The sequence below is a fragment of the Temnothorax americanus genome, unplaced genomic scaffold (assembly GCF_048541705.1).
Source record: "Temnothorax americanus isolate GAGA-0224 unplaced genomic scaffold, ASM4854170v1 Scaffold25, whole genome shotgun sequence".
NCBI classification, from domain to species: Eukaryota; Metazoa; Arthropoda; class Insecta; order Hymenoptera; family Formicidae; genus Temnothorax; species Temnothorax americanus.
The window spans coordinates 1,561,267-1,582,646 of record NW_027509391.1 but is presented as its reverse complement, the minus strand read 5'-3'; the positions used below and the strand labels follow the sequence as shown (position 1 = coordinate 1,582,646).

Sequence of the window (21,380 nt, the reverse complement as noted above, 5' to 3'; positions counted from 1 at the left end):
TATTACACCATCCGCATAAAGATTGTTCTCTCGTCCCCATTCTTAAAGATTTCGCAGCTTCTTCGCGAAGTAAAGTCTGAGATTTCTGAATGCGACGATTTCGAGAAGAACGACGCGAATGACAAGGATGCACTTTAATGGCGTTATACGAATGAAAAAGATGTCGCACTGGAATGTGTGAAAACAATGCTCGTTTCCTCCGCACCCAGTTTCCAGCTTCTCGCGTTACGAAAGAAAGGTGTTTTAATATCTGCCACGGACATTCAAGGTTTAAAATTACGCCACTCGTGTTAGAAAAAAATGTGAAACCGCTACCAAACTTCCAACATATTTGCGCTCGGTTTGAGAACGCCGCTTAAAACAGCAAGGATGTTCACAGAAACTCGAGAAAAAGGAGAAAAGCACCAGTTTGTTATTCACATATACATACACTATTGTCTTTCTTTCAAGCCTTTCGCAACGAGCGTATATTGGAACTGAAAACTAACAATATTGATGGTATATAATATCTTCTTTCGCGAGCATGCGAAAAGTAATCGATCAAATTTTTTAGGGAGGAGAGGCGCATTTTATCCGCCGGGGGGACTTTTATACGAATTCGCGGCGAATTCGTGGCAAATAAATTCGATAACGTGCTTTCATTGCTGACAAAAACCGTTCTCTCGCAAGTATATTTAATTTCGGAGATAAAACGATGTTATTTCCGTGTCAGAGGGATCACGTACGGCGAATCGTACGGTGAAGCGTTTCAGCTAACATTCGTGGTCGAAATTTCAACGTATTAATTGGCAGTAAGCGAATATCAGTAGAAATAGATTACTATAAAACATTTTTCTGGAAAATCCATTTGCCGTCATATCGTATCAGAATTTGCATAAATTTTCATAATTTTTAATAAACATTTTCTCACGTGCAACTGCAATGATATAAAAAATTCGATATTTGCATTTCTCGAAGCCGGAGTAAAATCTTCAAAATCGACAAGTTCTAAAAATCTTCGGGAATATATCCATGAGCGTGAAAAAAATAAATAAATCTTTCGAAAAGTCTTGTCAACCTATAATTATAAACTCAACAAGAGTAGTCGCAGTAACGATCAACGGTAGCAATAAACAATTCAAGGAGGAGGCACGTTTGCCAATGGCAAGTTTGCACATCAGCTATTTGCCAAATTAATCAGCAATTTGTCCCGCGGAAAGGAAATTACGCGGTCCTCGAATTTCATGCAGAAACCGTACCGACAACTGCATTAGAAACAGTCGTGCCTGAATCCACGACAGAAACGCCGCGTTCTTAATTGCACGTTAAATTAACTCACCGGTTGACAGCGCGTGGTTAAAATTTCAACGAGCTAATCGGGGGAACCGTTCCGCAGGGAAACCCTCGATTCGCGGATAACGCCGGCTAGTGGCTCATTGCCTCCACGTAGGAAATTGGTCCGAAATACATGAAAGCCGAAAGCACGACGCTATTTATTCTTCGGCGATCAGTGCGTTTATTGCTACGCCCGTTGCATTTCCACTTCGTCAGCCGTTTCAGTTCGTGAATTTTACCATGTCCACATTGCGACACGGCTACAAATAACTCCATTGAAGCAAATAACGAAATAATATATAATACCCGGTCGACAAACTCACGCTGTGTTGCCTGAAAATCGAATCGACCATAATCTGCGACTATTATGATATCCGAATTCTAAAAACGATATCAGTTTTTCATAAGCTTCATTCATCAATAGCCTTTATTTTTATTCGACCAAGCAAAACGAGTTAGAAAAAACATTCTTCAAATTATCAATATTATTATAATAATAAGATAATATATGTGTTAAATATATTATCGCAACATTATAATAACTTCAAATCAAGCAAAGGCTCTTTTATTGCAAAAGTTCTGGGCATTCTAGCCAAAGTGCAGTCATATGCCTTCCATTTAATATCTAGAAAAAATACTGACACTGGCGTAGCCAAGAGGGAAGAAAGTCATCGTTTTCGTTTGAATAAACTGTTAAAATTTTAGTCAGTTAATCGTAGAAAGTATCCGTCTCATCGGTTATACAATCCGGTAGCTCTCATATATGAAAGCGAGAAGCGACGGGAATATTCGTACGAGATGGGTCGGAAAAAGCGTTGGAGGATGTGTTTAATTATTTCTAAAGGTGGAAAGAGGGAGAGTGCTGGGTCACGCGCGGAGATAGACGACGAGACGCGCAGGAAGTACGGGGGCGAGGAGGTTAAAACTGGCAGGACGTGGGGCTGCCGATAGTCCTGCCGGCCCCAATAAGCTTTTACGCCAGATTAAAATTCATATCGGCGCCTTCAACGGTCGGTTACAGCATCCAAGTACAGTATCCAAGAGCCAAGAGTAGCCGCTTATATGGACGATCAAAGAGTTAGCGCATCGCACATATCGTTAGGATAAAGATGATGTGTCAAATCTAAAGTTCTAAAGAGACTTGAGAGAGAAGGTTTTTTTCAAATTACAAATAAATTTCCTTTCTAAATTGAGAAACTAACTGCTTTTTTCACAAATTATTAGATGCAAATAGATAATAGAGTTGATTATCTGTTTAATTTCGATCGGCATTCATTTTGATGGAATTTCAATGCAATGTTCAATTGATATAAAAAATTAAAAATACATAGAAATATTTGTCGCTAAAGAATAGTTTACTTGGAAGTCACAGAGAATTGCAGATATAAAATTGTGCAGCATCCTATGCCTGCGATAGCAAAAGGTAAATGTTACGTCCAAAGTCTTATCGTCCTTTAACATTCAAGTCACGATCGCGAAAAAGGACGAAGCGATCGTCGATGGACACTTCCTGCCTCGGGTTTTCTCGGGGGAACCGAGAATCCGCGTGTCGTTCCTTTCGCGGAACGATCCACCGGGCTTCGTGCTTTTCATCCCCGTCCATAAATCACTGTCACTAGGGTTGAGCGAAACGTATTTTCCCGCGGAAACGGCATTTTTGAATTCGATTCGGTCGCACCGACGGGCAAATAGACGAGATACGAGCAAGACGGGCAAAAAGTAAAAAAGCGAGCCCCGCGCCCGAGAAAGGCGAATCGATCCCCGCTAACCGCGTTGTCGTTGTTCGACGGCGTACTTTTACGCGCTCCGCGTTGCGCGGACGTACATTTTTACTACGGATTTAGCCCGCATAAATTCGCCGCCAGGTATCTCGCCGCGCGCGGCGAGAAGTATTCGCGCGGCGGAGAGGAGCGGTCGCACGCTCTCTCGGTCTCAATCGGTCTCTCTACAAAGAGACGGTGGACAGGATTGGAAATTTCGCGAATTGGAACAACGTTTGTGACCATGCCGGTCAGTCAACAGCTCTCTACAGCGGCACCCCGGATCCTCGGACCGTCACGTTTTGGAACCGGCTAACATCCACGAGTCACGACGAACGGTCGTGGCATTTGCGACAGGTCAATATTTTCATCGGTGCACAATCGCCCGAAGCACAACTATTTATTTGTAACTGTCGTTACACAACAAATTCCACGTATACGGTTCATTCTCTATATGTACAGTGTACATGAGTAATTTATGACTGTACATAATCTTACTTTCTTAATCATCATTAGTTTTCATCATCTTGAGATAGTCGAAATTTTATTATATATAATATATAATTCTATATGTATATAAAATTCTACCCGTTAGTAAACAACAGTGTAAAAATATAGCGCGATCCAGTTACATTAAATATTGTACCCTTTGGGCATGCGGTGTCTATTTGTTTTCCCGATCATGGACGAAAAAAATCAAAGTGCTGGGCAAAAAGTTTTGCGCACTTTTAATAACTTTTAAATAAAACATTTTTTATCTGATGTGCTTCACGAAGCTCTAGGAAATCTGTAAGTAAGCTTTATTAACTATGCTAAAAAGTACCAGCTTAATGAGTTCATATATATACATGTCGAATATATGCATAAACTGAATATTCGTAAATTTTTAGAAAATTACTTTTTATTTTCGAAGAAATTTATGCTCCAGAAAATAAATAAAATAATAATTGCTATTTTTACATAAATATTATCGAAATCGTATCTCGCGCCTACAATTATTTCCAAAAGGCCATCAACATCCTAAATCAAAATTGAATATTATTATTGGCGTTCATAAGCGCATTGTTCTCGGATCGCGTGCGATCATCTCGCGTTTACAGTCAGTGCATGATGATGGACATACTCGATTTGGAAATTTCCGAAATTGGAATAACGACCCTCTGGATGCGGTCGGCCGATGCGTACAATATACAGTTGCATAACTGCCAGTTTCAGCCGGGGACACGACGCGCCATGAATAAGTCTCTAACCGCTCTTGTTGGACCGACATTGTCAGCCGAGCAGCTTTCGACAGCTCATCCCCCTGCTTTCCAACCCCCGCGCACTGTTGTTGGGTCTTCTACGAGCTCTCGTTATAACGCCCGTAATGAGAATGTCGAAATTCAGTCTAACCCCTTTTATCGGCCCGTCCACGCTCGCCGTCAGTAACGCTAGGCGATTCAATGTATTATATCTTCGTGGCACGGGAGAGATATCGATTGCGCTCGTTCGCATAACGATTCCGGAGATAAATTAACGGAACTGTAGACGAAGGACGAGAGTCGGTGCTACCCGAACATGATTGCTTTAATAAATATATAAACGCAGACGAGCGATACTCTCGAATCGCGAATTCGAGGTTCGAGAAGATATGATCATGTCTTTGCTAAGAATATGAAATTTAAATTGATGACTCTCTGATGCAATTGTAATTCAGACAATTCGCAAAATAATCTCGACAATCCTTAATGATTTTCGGATGTACAAGATGCCCCGAGAAAGATAGGAAATCGGACATTTTTGAGCTTCGAGATAATGGCTCTCTTTGTTAAAATAAAAACCCGTAACTTCCTTTTTTGTGATTTTAAAAAATATTTTTCCGCAGAGTATATTATTCTCCGTGATAGCGTTAAATCGGGTCAAGTGAATTTTGGTCTCGTAGCGCATTTTCACCCTCGGCTTATAAGCGAGAATCGCATAAGGTAGGAAGGCGGACCCGCTTTCTCGGCGTGCCTCTCTCAGCACAGTAAAGTAAGTTCGCCGCAGTCACCCGGCGTACTGGTAATTAAAGTAATGAAGGATAAACCGCCCGAAGTAACTCGCGTAATTTATCCGTGACTGCTTCCCGACTAGCTCATTATTGTACTTTGTGACCTTCCTCCGCCACGAATTTACCTCTGCCCCTTCCGCCTGACGCGCGGAACGTATGTACGTCCAATTTTTACAGCTGCGATAGTCTGCAAATAATTGCTTTGTACGGTTGAAGGACAGCGGAAGCATAACACAACGGTTGAAAGCATTACTCTCGTATCGGGGAAACGCGAAGAGATAACCCGGCCGCGTTTCGCAAAATAATTCAAACTAAACATTTGTTCACGGGAGAGAAATATGTCCGAGATATATATATATATATATATATATATATATAATACGGGGAAGAATTTGAATAAATAATATTTAATCAATAATAAACATGAGTGATGTGGTTTAGCATTATTATTTCCAACGCCTTTCATGAAAGAGCTTACTCTGGGTGACGCTTACTCCTCTCTCGACAAAGAGACACTCTCTCCGGAGAATAGCGTAATAAAAGCTGCATCATTAATCTCGCGCACGCACATATTAATTTACTTTTTCAATTCGCGCCGCTTGCATGCATAATAGACGAGAGCTTTTTATAATGCGATCGCGTTAAGGTCGTACCTATACACACTGAATAATTCAAGCGGACGGAAATATAATTCACCAAGTCGCGGTGCAATAGATAGAAGAATCGCACGTGTCGTAAAATTACCGCGGTAATACGCGCAGTCCTTTTATAGGTGGACCCATAAAAGTTTCAAGCAGTTTTCTAATTTAAACCCCCGATGCTTTTTGCTTCATTAAAGCCCTATCTTATCGAGCGGAAATATTCATGTAAATTGTGGCCTTGGTGCGCACCGTACGTTCACAAGCTGGCGCTCCACGGGACGGACGTTATTTCCATATCGACTTTTATGGCGCGCACGGCGACGAAAATTTATCGCAGCGCGAGAGCGCAGTGTTTTAAAACAATATTTTCGCGGGGATGAAGAGAGACGAAATCATTTTCGTCCCTGTTCGCGGCTCCATCGGATGCGACTCTAAAGTCCCTTGCACGATAGGCGATAGCGATAGCGATAGCGACAGCGACAAAGTTGCCGACAAAGGTATAGCTTTGTCGGCAATTTTGGGCTTAAATGTTGACAAGTTGCCAGCTGTCATTTCACCACAGCAACAAAATTTCGTTTCCTATGACTTTTTCACATTTGATTAATTTATTAGATTAAAAAGAATGTAATGCTATTTTCAAACATTAAAGTAGACGTATCAAAAGTTTGTCTGTAAAACTCATAGACTCAATAAAAATATTGAAAAATTCTTTATTTCTTCCAACTTAATGTTAGCAACGTGAATCCCGATAAAATATAATTACACATTTTGTTTTATAATTACATCTCCGAATATATCTTTAACGTCCTTAGCTTCGAGATTTTCACGCCTTAAAAGAAGACGCAGCTCAATTTTTATGACATTTCTATTCTAATCGATAATTTCGCGGTCTCATCTGCGAGTCTCAAAATAAAGTCTCATCATAAATTCTTTGCCTCAGGACACCAACGGGTCTGGAGGACGTCAGCAAGTACCCGGAGCTCTTCGCGGAATTGCTAGCGCGTGGATGGTCAGAGAAAGACATTCAGAAGTTGGCTGGTCTGAATCTTATACGGGTGTTCAAGGCGGTGGAGCAGGTAAATTATTTTCTAGTCGAAGAGAGAAAAAGAGAAGATGATCATCTCTCTCACGTTCAACTTCTCGCATCGCTTGATGAAAAGAGTGGACGCGTGTCGAAAGTGGAAAAGTCGCATCGATAAAAGAAGGACAGAAAAGAGAGAAAGAGAGAAAGAAAGAAAGAGAGAGAGAGAGAACATAGGAAAGTGCTCGTTTCTACCATGAAATAACCGATGGCCTGGTTCGGGTTAGCCGAGTCGACCAATATCGGATTTAATAAAGCACACAAATCATGCATCCGGCCTGCGCGCTGCATCGTCGGATGAGAGAGAGAGAGAAGCCGCTCGGGCGGACCGTGATTTTTGTTCCCTTGGAGTGCTGCCAGACGTAAAACCAGCTGGCACCATTCGCCAGCCCGTCCGATGGGCCCCTTTCTCTCTTTCTCTCTTTATCTTATTCACGCTTATGACGTACAGCCACGACTACATGTGACGTGTGTATTAAAGCTCTGAAGTATCGTTCAGCATCGCTCAACACTGACGTTTCATAATATGAGTACACTTTTGCGAAAGATAAGCTCGGGACGTTCGAGAGGGAGAGGCGTTGCATCTGGAACCCTCTTTCGCTCGTCAACGTTAATTAAAACTCAACGCGGCGCTGTTATACGTATAAAGTTACGAGAGCCGCAATTGTTCTCCGCTTAACAAAAAGGAGAAGTAATTAATAATAACTTTTTATTGTCTAGTTTTCTATCGAAATAATGATGAAGAAGAATATCGACACAAACGTTGCCGAGCATTAAAGTTGCGGTGTCTAAAGGATTAAAAACGATAATCTTCTTTGTTCATTCATTTGTAACATTGTGTCGATATTTGTTGATGGGAAGCGCATCGTTAAAAATTCAACTCATTATCCCCCAATGGTTAACTAAAATTGAATTAAACTTGCTCTAATTTAGTTCGGCTTCTACACTTTGGCCACTCAATTAATGTCTCGTATATTTCATTGTTAAATGCCCAGTTTCGCGAAGTGCAGTCGAATGCAGATCGTCCTACTAGAATTCCGGCGCACCTGAAAATGTTTCAGTCCTGATATTACCCGGTGGTATACACGCCCCGACAGGAATGATGTGAGAAATTATGTGCGCCGGATGTTCCGGATGTTTGAGGACGCTCAGGATGGCCGTTGTTGAAATTACTGTGATAATTTAATTGCGGTGCGGTGTGGTCAACGGAACCGCGGGTTATTCGTCCAAAGCAGGAGTCGTTTATTATATTTAGAGAAGAATGTGTGTTATACCTGTATATATCTGTATATACATGTATTCGAATCGTAATGTAATAAATGCGCCGCGGTGAATTACGCGTAAAAGCGTAAATTTTGCATTCGCGTGGCAATTCTCGAGCGTCGGTTTCCGTAAGAACAAAGACATAGCGCGACCGCGCGCGATCGCACGCTGGCTAACGAATAGCGGGGGAATTAAAATTATCCTCTGAATTCTTCGATGATTTATTATCGCGTCGCGAAAAAAAAAACGTCGCGCTCGCGACTTTGATGAGGGACGCGCACGAGAAAGCCTGCGTATTATACACGTAAGCGCGTCTCTCGCCGCGCCGCGCCGTTTTAAATTATTCCAATCTAACTCGGCGGATGCAATTTTCCAGATCCGGTCGCGGAGAACATTATTTGATTATCGGAATATGAAAATTGTAATTTGTAGCGCGAGTCACGTGGAATTTCCGCGCTTATGAGTTTATTCCGGCTGGGAGACGGCAACTTGCCGCATTAATTCTCGATGTGCAAATTTGCGAAGAAGTCGTATCTTCTTACCTGAGACGCGCACGCACACACACACTTCTCATCGCGATGAAGTCGAGGAGGTTGGGCGAAGGGCAAATCCTTTGAGCAATTCCAACCCATCCCGTTTTCCACCGTTCCACCGTCGTTGGTGGTGGACCGGGTTACACAGCAGGCGAGAAACGTCGTAATTGCTGAAATAATGGTAGTGCCTACGGTACGACGCGGCGAACAAAACGGTGGCGATTACGTTACCTTGAAATTCAATTCCGCTATTGTTCCTCGCACGGAGAGGAACGGAATTCGAAGGAACTTTGATACTGTTTCGTAAGACCACGGTACTCCCCCCCGGCAAACGCTCGCCGTAAGGAGTACGTCGTCTGGAAACAGTCGTGCAAAATTCCTGGGGCGTAATGCAATCAGTGTCGTGCGTACACTCGTATTATCTATAATATCACCGTGCCACTTCGAAACATGGTAATGTCGGGCTTCTTTTTTTCTTCTCTTTACTACCCTTTTTGTTCTTTAAGATAAATTGTAATAACTATGATCCGCATATTTCTCTTTGAGAGGGATTTATTTTTAAAATGTTGCGAAAGAGGTTTACACCGTATGCATGCTGTTTTCCTCTCCTTTATAAACATGTACATTTGCGTATAGCGAAAGCTTTACCTCTGCCGTTGTTGCTTATAAAAGCAGACTTAGAAACAGAAACAGAGGAATAGAAACAATGTGATAATAGAAATAACATAAATAAATTTATAATAATGCCCTTTCTAAAATAATTAATTCAATTTAAAAAAAAAGTAATGATATATATAATTTTTCAGAAATTGCGAGTATCGTTTTCATTAGATTGATTTACGGAAAGCGGAATTGAGTTTGGGTCTTTTTTCTTAAGACTTTTTCCTTTTATTATATCAAATTCCTTTCATTAGCGAAACCACTCTGATGAACCAATCATCAAAGTGCGCACACGCAATATTGCTATTAGCATCGCGCATACCGTGCCATTATTGGCTTGCTGCGTATCGATGTTTACCACTGTAAAACTTTGCTGAAAACGTGCAATTCAAATTCTGTCCTCATTTCATTCGCATTTTATCTCGTCGAAACAATTTTACGTATCGTAAATATCGGAGTACGTAAAATATGTCTCGACAAGTATGATTTACTATATAATCCGCCAAAGTGTCTATTTTCAAGAAATACGAAACTGTGATCAATACATGAGTATATAAATATGTATATTTGTGATACACAAATTTTTGATGTTTCACAAGTATAAAACTCAAGTATTAAAAGTTACAAGTATTAAACTCAAATGTCACAGTTCAGAAATAATTTTTTCATCTCATGATATTTAATTTCTAAAATAAAAAATTACAGCTTTCAGCTTTATGCAGTTCTCTCTCCAAATTGAGAAAAATATGAACAGTAACAAGACAGTCTGCGCATTTAGGAGAAAAATCCTTCAACATCCAGCATTAATTTTTAATCTCTCAGTCACTTTTCTTCGAGCGCCTATAATATTTCGAAGAAAAAAAAATATCAGTTTTAAAGCAGAGCATATGGAGAAATTGGCTAAGAGAAGGCTATTACACCTGTGAGACGTCCATATTGCTGGCATTTATACCGCAACGTTACGCGCCCGAGGCATGAAAGCGACAATAAAGGAGGATTTGATTAGACTGTCGACGTTCTCCTATATCGCCCTCTCATTTCCTTTTCTGCGTTGTCTCATAGTCGGAGATGCGCGCCGCTATATCGCTCTCTGTATTCCTTAATTGGAAATTCAGCGGGGCGGTAAAATGAACCTTTACATATATAGGGTTTACGTCGTGGAGTGTTGAACAAAAATGAATATAAATGTCTAACGTAACACGTGATATGTGCACTTTTCTAAATTACTTCTCATGTTTATATTAAAATACATAAAAGAGAGAAAGAGAGAGAAATAAAAACATTGAGCCAGTTATAATTTTCGTTTTATGTTAAATGGTATCGAAAAATTATCTTTGTTTTTTTAAGTACTATATTTCTTATTTCTATTGATATAAAAGAAAAAGTTCAAAGCTTTACAATGGTTCCTTTATCCTAACAAAAATTATTGTAGGAAAATTTCTCTTATTACACTTTTTTGACGATAGTCATATGCTCTTCTATCTCCTTCGCACAATATTGGTTTCTCGCTGCGTACACGTAATGATCGAAAAATTGCAGTTGCGTTTACGCGGCGTAAATATTTGTGATAGAACGCCGTCTTTCTGTGACGCTCGTTTAATTGAAAAACTGCGGGGTGGATTTCGGGCGAGAGTGAAATTTACGCCACCGCCATCTTAATATGTATTCCGCTGGGATCGACCCCGAATAGAGAACGTCGTTTTCTTACTTTATGAAAGCGAAATAAATTTCACAAAGCGTAGAAAAAACGTGGCCGGCATTTCCAAGTCAATAAAAGCTTTTTACATACCAACTTATTTCAACTAAATTATTTCCGTGTACAAATCAGGAAAACTCTCTTCCTCTCCACGCTATAAAAAATATTTTATACTTTTCAAAGCGTCGTAGGAAAAGCGCAAGAAGGATCTCAAATCTAATGACATATTTTTTTATTATCTCTCCTCTATATGAAACATTCATTTCTTCCATTTCTCTTCAAATATTGCAGATGCAACGTACTTTCAATCTGTTTAATGAAGGAACATCTAGTCAAGCCTAATTAACCAGCAGAGTATAACGGAATTCTTTACATCTTTATAATTAGTCGAGAAAGAATTAAGTAAAAGCATGCGGAAAATATCACAGCAAATAACGAAAAATCATTCGAAAAGCATGAAGTTTTCTTTTTTTTAATTCTCTTATTATCGATCTTATTTTGTTGTTAGCACCCGTAAATTGCTATCGATGTAACAAACTACAAATGCGTTAATCTTTTCTCGAGATATAGCGACTTTCGATTCACGACGTTGTACATTATTGCGGCGATTTTTCGTCATCACGCGGAAAAGGGCGGCATGTCGCGAGCATCGCTGACGCGTTCGTCAGCCGTCGAAAGCTTTCGTTTTCGGGTAAAGGCCCGTGGAAGGTTAATGGGCTTCACCGAAAATTGATGGGCGCCATGCAGCCCGTGTGAAATACGTACATACACCGCGCCGATCTTTTTTCCCTGCGCGCTCAGCTTTGCCTTTCATGAACGCTCATTCCGGGAGGCGCGCGGGCCTTCGACCTTTTTATTTCACCTCCTACAACGGCAATCGCCAGGCGCAATTTTTCCCGAGAACATTCACGAGACGCGCGCGGTCTTCCATCTTTACCGCGCCCCTCCGCCACGCGGGTTTCAGAAGCTCGACGCGGCGTCAAAATTCATCGGCTTTTTTCACGAGCCACCGGAATGCACTGAAGAAAAATGGGGAGAGCCGGCTTTCAAGCGCGCCGCGACGAGCGCGCGATTTGTAAACGTATCGATCTGCTCACTGTGATACGAACAATTTAATCTTCTTACGTGCATCTAACCGTTTCAAAAGCTATTTGTATCTTCAAATCCAGGAGTACTGTTAGCGTCGTCCACTTGCGATTCATATGGACATATATAGGTACGCGGATTAACAATGAGTGATCGACGGCTATAAACTATGATTGGTAGTATTGTTCCACGAACGCCAGACGCTTCGATGCAGGTCGACGACCATGGTAACGCGTATCAAAGGGCTAAACGTATAAATCAGCGTAAGCCACGCTTTAGCAGTCAATAAATCACATTTACTACATCGTAGCATTCTCTATGTGTGTGCAGATTCGCGACAACCTGGCCGCGCAAGGTATGGAGCCGCTGGAGGAGGAGATCCCACAGGAGGATATAATCGGTCGCGATTACTGCCGTTACAACATAAAGCGTTTGATGGCGCCTTAAGCTGTCGGAATCCTCTCGGCGGACGCCGCGAAACGTATACTCGCAAGCGGTCAAGTGATCGAAACGGAGAGATAAGTACAGAGGGAGAAAGAGAAAGAGACTGAGAGAGAGAGAGAAAGAGAGAGAGAAATAGCAGGACAGAGAGAAACGAGAGCAAAAGTTCACTGCCCCAGCGGGAGTAAAACTCACCCTTTATAACTTTACTCCTAAGTTCGCGACCCCTCGCATCTCCTAGAGACGACACGGTATCCGCTGCACATACAGATATGCACACACGTTCTCTCCCCCTCTCTCTCTCTCTCTCTCTCTCTCTCCCTCCCTCCCTCTTTTTCTCTCTATCTTATCTTTTTCGATCCTTCTCGACGTTACTCACGATTCTCATCTTTGTACGTAAGTAGGTAGATAAACTCGATTTCCGCCAGGGATGCCGCAGCCGTAAAATGCGAGTGTTCGCAAAGGATATCGAGACGGTCAGTGGAAACGTCAGTACCGACTAAAGGCATGATGCCGTGAATAAAAATTGCCAGTTAGATTGACCAGACATGTCGTTAAGTTCTCTCTAGAGATAAAGTAACATCTAACTTGCAAGTTTTACTTCCGTCTTTTAGCTTCTATCGCTCGATCTGCTTCATGCGTGTAAAATTTTCTGCGTTATAATTATCGCGCATCTGTTGTGCAATACGTATAATCTATGTTATATATTATACATGATCTTCTCTTATTACATATTAATTATTGTTACAATCGTTGGAGCAATATTCAGAACAATAAAATTCTCATTATATAATTAATAAATATAATTAATAAATATTTTAACAACGCCAACTCGACGTCTCTCAAAGAAATATTAGAACAGGATTGATTAATTATGCCTAATTGCTTCTTCATAGACTTTTATAGATTAGAATGTTATTAAAAACAAAAATTAATTTTAATTTAATCGGCTTGCCTCACATTTGAAAGATCGTCATATTTATTAACCGTGTCGCAGTATAATCGATAATGAGCAATAATAATGGTGCACCGTGTATTAATAAAGCGATGGCCCATTAATTTGAAACTACCACGAGTAGTGCTATTGTATAGTGCTATTGATTACTCGAACGAGCTATTGGTGTGAGCCATTGTACAATTTAATTACTTTATACCCTAGAAGCAAAATCAAATGTACGCTGTATGATGAAATGCATGCAGAATTACGCTAAGTGCGCTCGATAACACCAACGTGCAAGCTTTATATAGTAATTCAAATTAGTGTTCTTGTCCATCGTAATTTATTCGCTCATTTGAATCATTCAATTTATTTGCCTGTTTACTTCAAAGAACAACGCTCCGTACAGTCGGGATCAAACAATTGGATAAATTTTAACAAATAAGAAAGTACGATTTTGTAAAATGATTGAAAACCACTACGGTATCCGATTACAGTGTTGCGGTACTGATACGTACACTCGTCATGCGATAGTGAAAATGAGAAAGCGTGCCTCGCGTGGCTTTCGTCGGTAAAAGAGCCAAATTGGCTGCAAGTCAACCTGTTAATGCGGCTGGGAAATGACTAAAAGCGAAGGGCCCGAAATATCCGAAACTAGCACGACGATGGGAACGAGGCGGAAACATGCACTTTATCACTGCGATACGAAGACCAACGCGTTTGTATAAAACGTTTAACAATTTAGCCACACGGGCATACTCGATGTTAAAATTTGTACTCAGCGATTTCCTCGTCGAAGCCGGAACCAAAAAATTGTCCTAGTCAATAATTATGCTATGTATACATCACGACCGATTACTTACGACGAAACTGTCGATTATTCAAGTACGAGTGAACGATCGTTGAGAATGTAAAATCGTGAACGAAAGAGAAACGCGTGCTTTTGCGTGTGTGTGTGTGTGTGCGTATGTGTGAACTTGTACATATGGTACCTGAAGTCGAAAAACATATTATTCCTCCAACACGTCAAGCCGGCCATGTTGGATCGGAGAATCAGGTCACCGAGTGTCCTCGATCCTTTTTAATCTAGACGCAAAGCGCACACGAAGTCGCGTCGATGGGTAGCTAAAAATTTAAAATCGCGTCTCGATTGTAACTCTCGCGGTATTTCTTTTTTTTTTCTTTTTCAAACCTGACCTTTCAACCTCGCCGACTGCGATTCCAGATGGTAGGCTTGACCAATCGTGATCATCGGGGAGCTATACGAATGGGGCTAATCGCGACGCAACTCTCTAACGACGTCGACTATAAGTCGAGTACGTTGCTCGATAAAATGTAAGCCTTTCCTACGATTTTACACGATCGAAGTTGACGTTGTATACACGTACATATACGTCGACGCGTGTCGCAAATTGAATGATGAATTTTTTAAATTCTATACCGTAATTATACCGCACCGTCGTATGCGATTCCGATGAGTCGCAAGATATTTTCATCTCGTGCGGCTCTGCTTTCGCATAAACTGTTTTGCACCTAAATTTTATCACAGCGGAGAGAGAGCTCGATGATTACATCGGGGCCTCGAATGAACGCAATCGATTTCCCTTGTGCCACGACGATATGGTCGTTAATTCTCCATTGCGTGGCAAATTCTATTTCAACGCGAATCGTTTAAAAAAAAATAAAGGACAAATGTGTCGGAAACAATATTTGCAAGTTACGTTTTTTATTCGAAATAAATATCAGAAATTTAATTGTGTTTTTACCGGACAATATTACGCTTTACGAAGGGTACGTGAACATATGTAAAATTTCAGATTTCATTTATTTCTATATATTGATGAAGGCAACACAATACAATCGAGAGTTAATCGAGTCGATCCCTTGCGCAGAACGTTCGATTAATTTAACGATTATTTTCATGCGAACAGAACGGGATCGACGAAACGCGAGTCTCGTAACTAATATCCTATAAGGTTTCGAAAGTTACTGGTATCTAAATAAATCCACGGCAAATCGGACGCCGTCGTTGCAAAAGCGACCGAGTCCTCATTTATTTCGGTCCTTCCCCACATCTCTCGGTAAGTATCATAGCATTAATAATTTGCATCTAACTTGTACTGACGATCTGCGGGTTACGATATTTTGCGAAAATTGCGAATTCCAACCAAAAAAGTGTAAGAATATTAAAATAAATCATATTAAAATATAGAAAATAATTATGCAAACATCAAATTTGATGATAATCAATTAACATTCAGTAAAAAAAACATATCTTCTTAAATCTCATATATTTCACAAAGAGAGAGAGACAAAATCAATAATGTTAATATTATCAATAATTTGTCATTTGTGATTCTATAGTGTCTCAAACGAATTTAATTTTCTTGGGCCATAATCTTATAAAAGAAACTAATTTATGTTCTTCCGTAGGAAACAAAAAAAATCGACGATTACCGAGCGAATTCACGTGTGAATGCGTGGTCATCGAGCGAGAACGGTGAAAAAATTGAAAAAAAATAAAAAGAGCGGGAGCGTCTTATGCCCATAGATGAGCGGACGACTTTTCAAGGATAATTAATTTCCCGGTCATTCCCAGAACCCTAACAAGCTCGTTAAAAAGTTTCGACACGTTTAGACCCAAATTCGGCCATCTCGTCGGCCATGGAAACACCATTTAAGCTTCTTTTCACCGCGTCGGACTGCGGAGCTGAATGGACGACCGGTTTCTTCGCGCACCCCACGGCCACGTCTCGGAAGCAACTACTTTTTTCCCCCGTTTTCCAATGTCTACCTCGCGCCGTTACGACCCACCCTCTCGCACCCTATCTCAATCCCTCGTCTCGCCATCCGCTTCTTCGTCGTTTCACCTCGCATGCGTTCCCATCACCTCGGCAGCAGTTTTCAACTTTTTCTTGCCGTCGCGCGTCGTTTGGCTGATATTCCGCCGCAGAAACATGGAGAAGACACGAACGGGGATAGAGAGAAAAATAAAAAGAAGGAAACTAGCCGTGAGTAAAGGAACGTTGCGGAAGGTGACGGAAACGAAGGGGCCACCACCGAGAGAGGGTCTCCGGCGAAGCTAGGTGGCGAGTAACCAACCTCTGAGAGGAGCCCACTCTTTGTTTCGCCTCCCGGCGAGATATCGGCTAAGTTTACTCGGTGGAAACTCGACCTATAAATTTCATTCCTTAATACGGGAACGTATAATATGAAACCGTCGAGTTATACCTCGCGGCCATTTTAAGAAACGCCTGACGGCGTTATTCACTCGGCCCGCTCGCGTTTCCCTGGACGGAATTTGTTGGATTTGCAAAAAGTTCGCGAACGATATTCCTGAGTGCTCCGCAAAGTGAGCACGAAGCGCGGAGTAAAAAGAGGTCTTGAAGTTAAGAAAATTCTATAGCCGCATCCCTCGTGTACAGAGAGTGCGAGGCAGAAAGGGAGGAAAAGAAAAGAAAGCACGTGATACATTATTTTACTTACACACGCTCGAGCTATCACTCTTAACCAGAAATAAGCTCAGGATGACATATATTCGCATTAAAGATTTGTTCCACATACAATATGTAATGAATTGTTTAACTGATGGAAAAAATATTTATATTAAAAGACCATTATTCGAAAACCCGCGTAATTATGCATGATTTCTAATAATTCGGATAAAATAAATATGAACTTTTATTATTCAAATAATACATAAATAATTTTGGATAAGGTAACGAATAATTATTATATTTAAATATAAATGATTCAGATAGAAACAAAATTATCCGAATAATTATTCAGACAAACAATAGCGCTGGCTAAGTTATTTGAAATTATTCTAATCCTGATGCTTCATATACGAATATATCTCTTAAGGTATCTGTGTTTAAAAAATTTGCAAATTATAAATGTCATGTATAATTCTAATTTATACCTAATTAATAAAAATGCAAACTTAATAATGGAATTGTTATGTAGACACGATTTGTTACACAATAGTTTCACTGGTTAACCAATGCGCTCTGTTTGAAACAGTTATAAGCGCACGGAAAGCGCCTAAGGTGTGTGTGTGTGTGTGAACTAAGATTAGCTAGTCTCTCTCCTTAGGTGGATCAAGTATATCTCTCCGAAATTTCGAACTTGGAGCGATACAAATATGAGTCCTGAATCTCGAATCTCTACAGTGCCTCGAGGTGGCATCGTGAGATACCGACGAACCTGTTCACTCTGTAGAGCGCGGCGATGGAGTTAATGCCGCATTTGTATGAAATTTAGCCAACACTGGCTCGGAATTAGGCTTATACGATCAAGGAATCGTACCTTGTCGCGGTGGAAGCAGGTTTACGATTCGGTCAATCGTAAACCTTGATTGCTCGGTCCTGCTGAGAACCTTCGTCCCGCAATGTATATACATAACCGCCGTTGGTTATCGCGGAGGAGTAAGATATAGAGACCAACTCGTTGGTCGTTGAAGCTGACTCGTCCTCGAATATTATATATGTATATCGTACAAGTATCTTCGACTTTATCTCGTTCGGCCTATCTTAACATTCATAGTCATCTTACGAAAGCAAATACGCATCCCATCCGTCAAGAACTAAAAACAAAAGATAGATCGATGTATAATTTAACTGCGCTCCATGCTATAGCTAGAAATTTTTTATACCGAGGTAATATATCTAAATTAAATCATTAAAAAAGGAAGAAATGCCAGATTTCAAGAATTGCGAGACAAATTTTATGAATAGCTTCAGGTAATTTAATTTTTTCCAACATGACAAATTTCCGATATTAAATAAGTGTAATCAAATTAAATTTCCATATATTAAAAGCCGATTCGAAATTTGAGTGGAAATAAGCTCGTGAGGCTCGACGAGTTTTATAAAATATGCTGTATATAAAACCCGTTTAATTATTCAACGCGATCTTTGCTATTCAAAAGATGAGACATCACGTATGGTCATGTATTCGTATACACACACACACGTCGCTGCTTTATTTCCTCCGATAACTCCGATAACTCCGCTTTGTAAAACTTCATACATATAAAAGGAGAAACCGAAACTTCTCCGCAAGTCTATATAATTTCATACATAATTCATGCTGTGTATTCCATAAATAACCACGCGTGCACTTCCGTTGTAGACATTCATATACGATATTTGCGTTCTTTGAGCATCAGCAGAATGCACCATGGAAAATGTTTTTAACGGACCTGCAGTAGCCAAATACAATTCCGTTTATTTACCACTAAAAAAAACGTTTATCTTCGGTAACATTTGAAAAAAATAAATTCAGTCTAGAGATATATCTTCCGCGACACGATTGACACTTTGATATATATGTGGGAAGCGTCAATTTTTCACGGTATACGAAGATAGATGCACGCGGAACACATCTCGATCCCTTCGACATCGAGAAATGGCCTACCTAAAATTTTTGGGTAAAATTTTCTTACAATGAAGTAAGTATAGGTCCATACAATAACTTATAAAGGCTGATCGCACTATATATAAAAATATGTTATTATTCAAATACAAGCTGCAACAATCTTGATATTTCTCAAAAGAGCTATTCTAGAGACGGTTTATCTTCTAAATTTCTGTAACTTTTCCTAATAAGAATAATCTTAATTTTTCAATGTAAGAATTCAGTGTATTTCGCACACTACCTTGTTTGTAATATCTTCGTGAAAAAATTGGACATTATAAGAACCATGGCACAGATTGGATGTCGTGATCTGCTTACGCGTAATACTGCTTAGAATAACCACAGCAACGCGATAATACCCGCGCGATAATATCATCCTTTCGAAGGCACATTTCTTTGAACAAATAAAGAAAAAAGAAGAAAAAAGAGAGGGTAAGAGAGACGTGAAAATGGAGTTTTCTCTCGTTTCTCAGCTCACGTTCTCGGGCTTTGCGCGTCGCTCACTTTGGAAAATAGCTTCCGTTTACTTATTCTTCTCTTTTCCGCTTTATCGACTATACGTCTACCGCAATCTCTTTAATAAGACAAACCTATCGATGGATTGGTGACTTGACAAAATCATCGTTCATAGATTTAAAAATTTATCGCAAATTTGGAGTTAGTCCTTTCTTAGTAAAAATATCGAAAAAATTTATTATTTGTCGTAAATATTTAGCGTTACACATATTTTAATAACTATAGGCCTTAATTAATATCCTGTTGAGAATGTAAACTTTACTCGAAATTAACAAAAGATTTTCGAAGAAATAAACTTTACATTAATAGCAAGTCTACACCTGAAAGAAGCTTAGCTCTACAAAAATTTCTTTTCCCAATCATGGTTTTGAAAGCTATTATGGTAGCCTGACATTTTCACCGGAGGAAATTCTAGATTAATTCTCTAAATCAGAGAATCAAAATTAAAATCGTAAGACTTCAATTACCCAGAATATACGCTATAAATGCAAAGTGCAACGAACCATCTCGCAGCTCATAATTACGTTGCATCCGCTAAGCAAAAGGTACTGACCGAAAACATTTTCGAAGTATCGGAATAAATTTCGAGCGGCGAGAAAAGCCCGGGGTCGAGAGAGCGCAGGCCACAAGTATTTCCTCGCTCCGCCGGATAGCCATATTTTTTCTCCTTATTTCCGCATCCCCAAACGTGGCCGCTGTTTTTTCACGCCGCAATGCTACACTTTATGAACTCTGCGCCCGACACGTTCGTCCGTCCATCTGTCCGTTCATCCATCCAGCAAGAACACGCGTTTCCCGCGGCAACGAAATTGAATGTCCGTGGTTTATGACGCACGGAATTGCGTATCGTTAACTGTCGGCGCAAAAGGTGGGTATATGTACATGGGCACATCGCTAGTTTTTTTTTTTACGATCCGTGCTAATGCTCCTCGCAGAACATCTACGAGGGCCTGAATGAGCTTCGAATGAGATCCGTCGAGAACAACGCAGAAAATGCTGCGGGCAATTATGCCATGCGCTCAACGAGATAGATTTTTATGTCTTTTTAATTCTACAAATGTAACGCAGAATATTATGTATAAATGTACAAATATGTCTGGTTATTTATAACAGCTACAATTTAAAAATGTTTAAATTACATATCTTTCACTAAAATTTTAATTTAATAAATGTAACAGCATTACTAGATGTACATATAATTACACGACATAATTTATCAGAAAGAATCGACTCATATAACGTCTCTTATCCAGAAGATAGTTATTTTGTACTCAGGCACACAACGTGTAGAATATATCATCTCCGGACACTGTCACAACTAAGGCCATCGTGCCAGGAAGTACATTATGAACCTACTATACAGCCAGCTTAATAACAATGCGAAGCACTTGGTTCTTTGCTCGGTACTTTAGTACAATTTGATATTTACGGAGCAATATTTCAACTTTACACTCCGCCTAACACGCTGATTTATTGCGACCATGGCGAGAAAAACGAGAGAGAGATGAGTTTTCTTCTCTCTTTTGTTTCAACTTCCGCTTTATACATATACCAGCAAGATTTTCCTACGTTTGTGAGGAACGTGGTAAAAATCGATATTTCTTTCTTAATAGGAAGGTAAAGTCTGATTCTCTACGTGCGTTGTGGTTAGACGGTGATTTATGGACGTGATATTTGGCAAAAATTTTATTCGAGCTACGTATACGAATTTAATCCTCGCATTTTCACGTTACCTGTCATTTCGTTCGTATCAATGGCAACTTTCGAAAAAACAGAATATTTCGTGCAAAAATCGCTTCGAAACATTTCCAGTAATAACGACATATCACAAAGCTAAATATCTAAATAAACCGATTCCGCACACTTACCCTCCATATAAGTTACCAAGTGAGCAAAAAAAAACAGTAATTCGCCTGAGGATCGAAAAATAGAAAATATCATTAAATCAGTATTCCGTACAGGGATTGTGCTCTTATTCGTGACGTTCAGTTCAATCGATGCCAAC

The 21,380-nt window shown here is 40.1% G+C and overlaps 1 protein-coding gene across 1 annotated transcript in view; it reads left to right on the top strand.

The window, feature by feature from the left end:
* Positions 1-15,482, top strand: part of LOC143898951 (dipeptidase 1) — a 78,774-nt gene extending 63,292 nt beyond the window's left edge. Inside the window, exons 10-11 of the mRNA XM_077408792.1 lie at positions 6,685-6,820; positions 12,394-15,482. Of these exons, the coding sequence (XP_077264918.1) occupies positions 6,685-6,820; positions 12,394-12,510 (253 nt within the window). The 3' untranslated portion in view covers positions 12,511-15,482. The remainder of the gene's footprint in view (positions 1-6,684; positions 6,821-12,393) is intronic.
* The last annotated feature ends 5,898 nt before the right edge of the window (positions 15,483-21,380 follow it).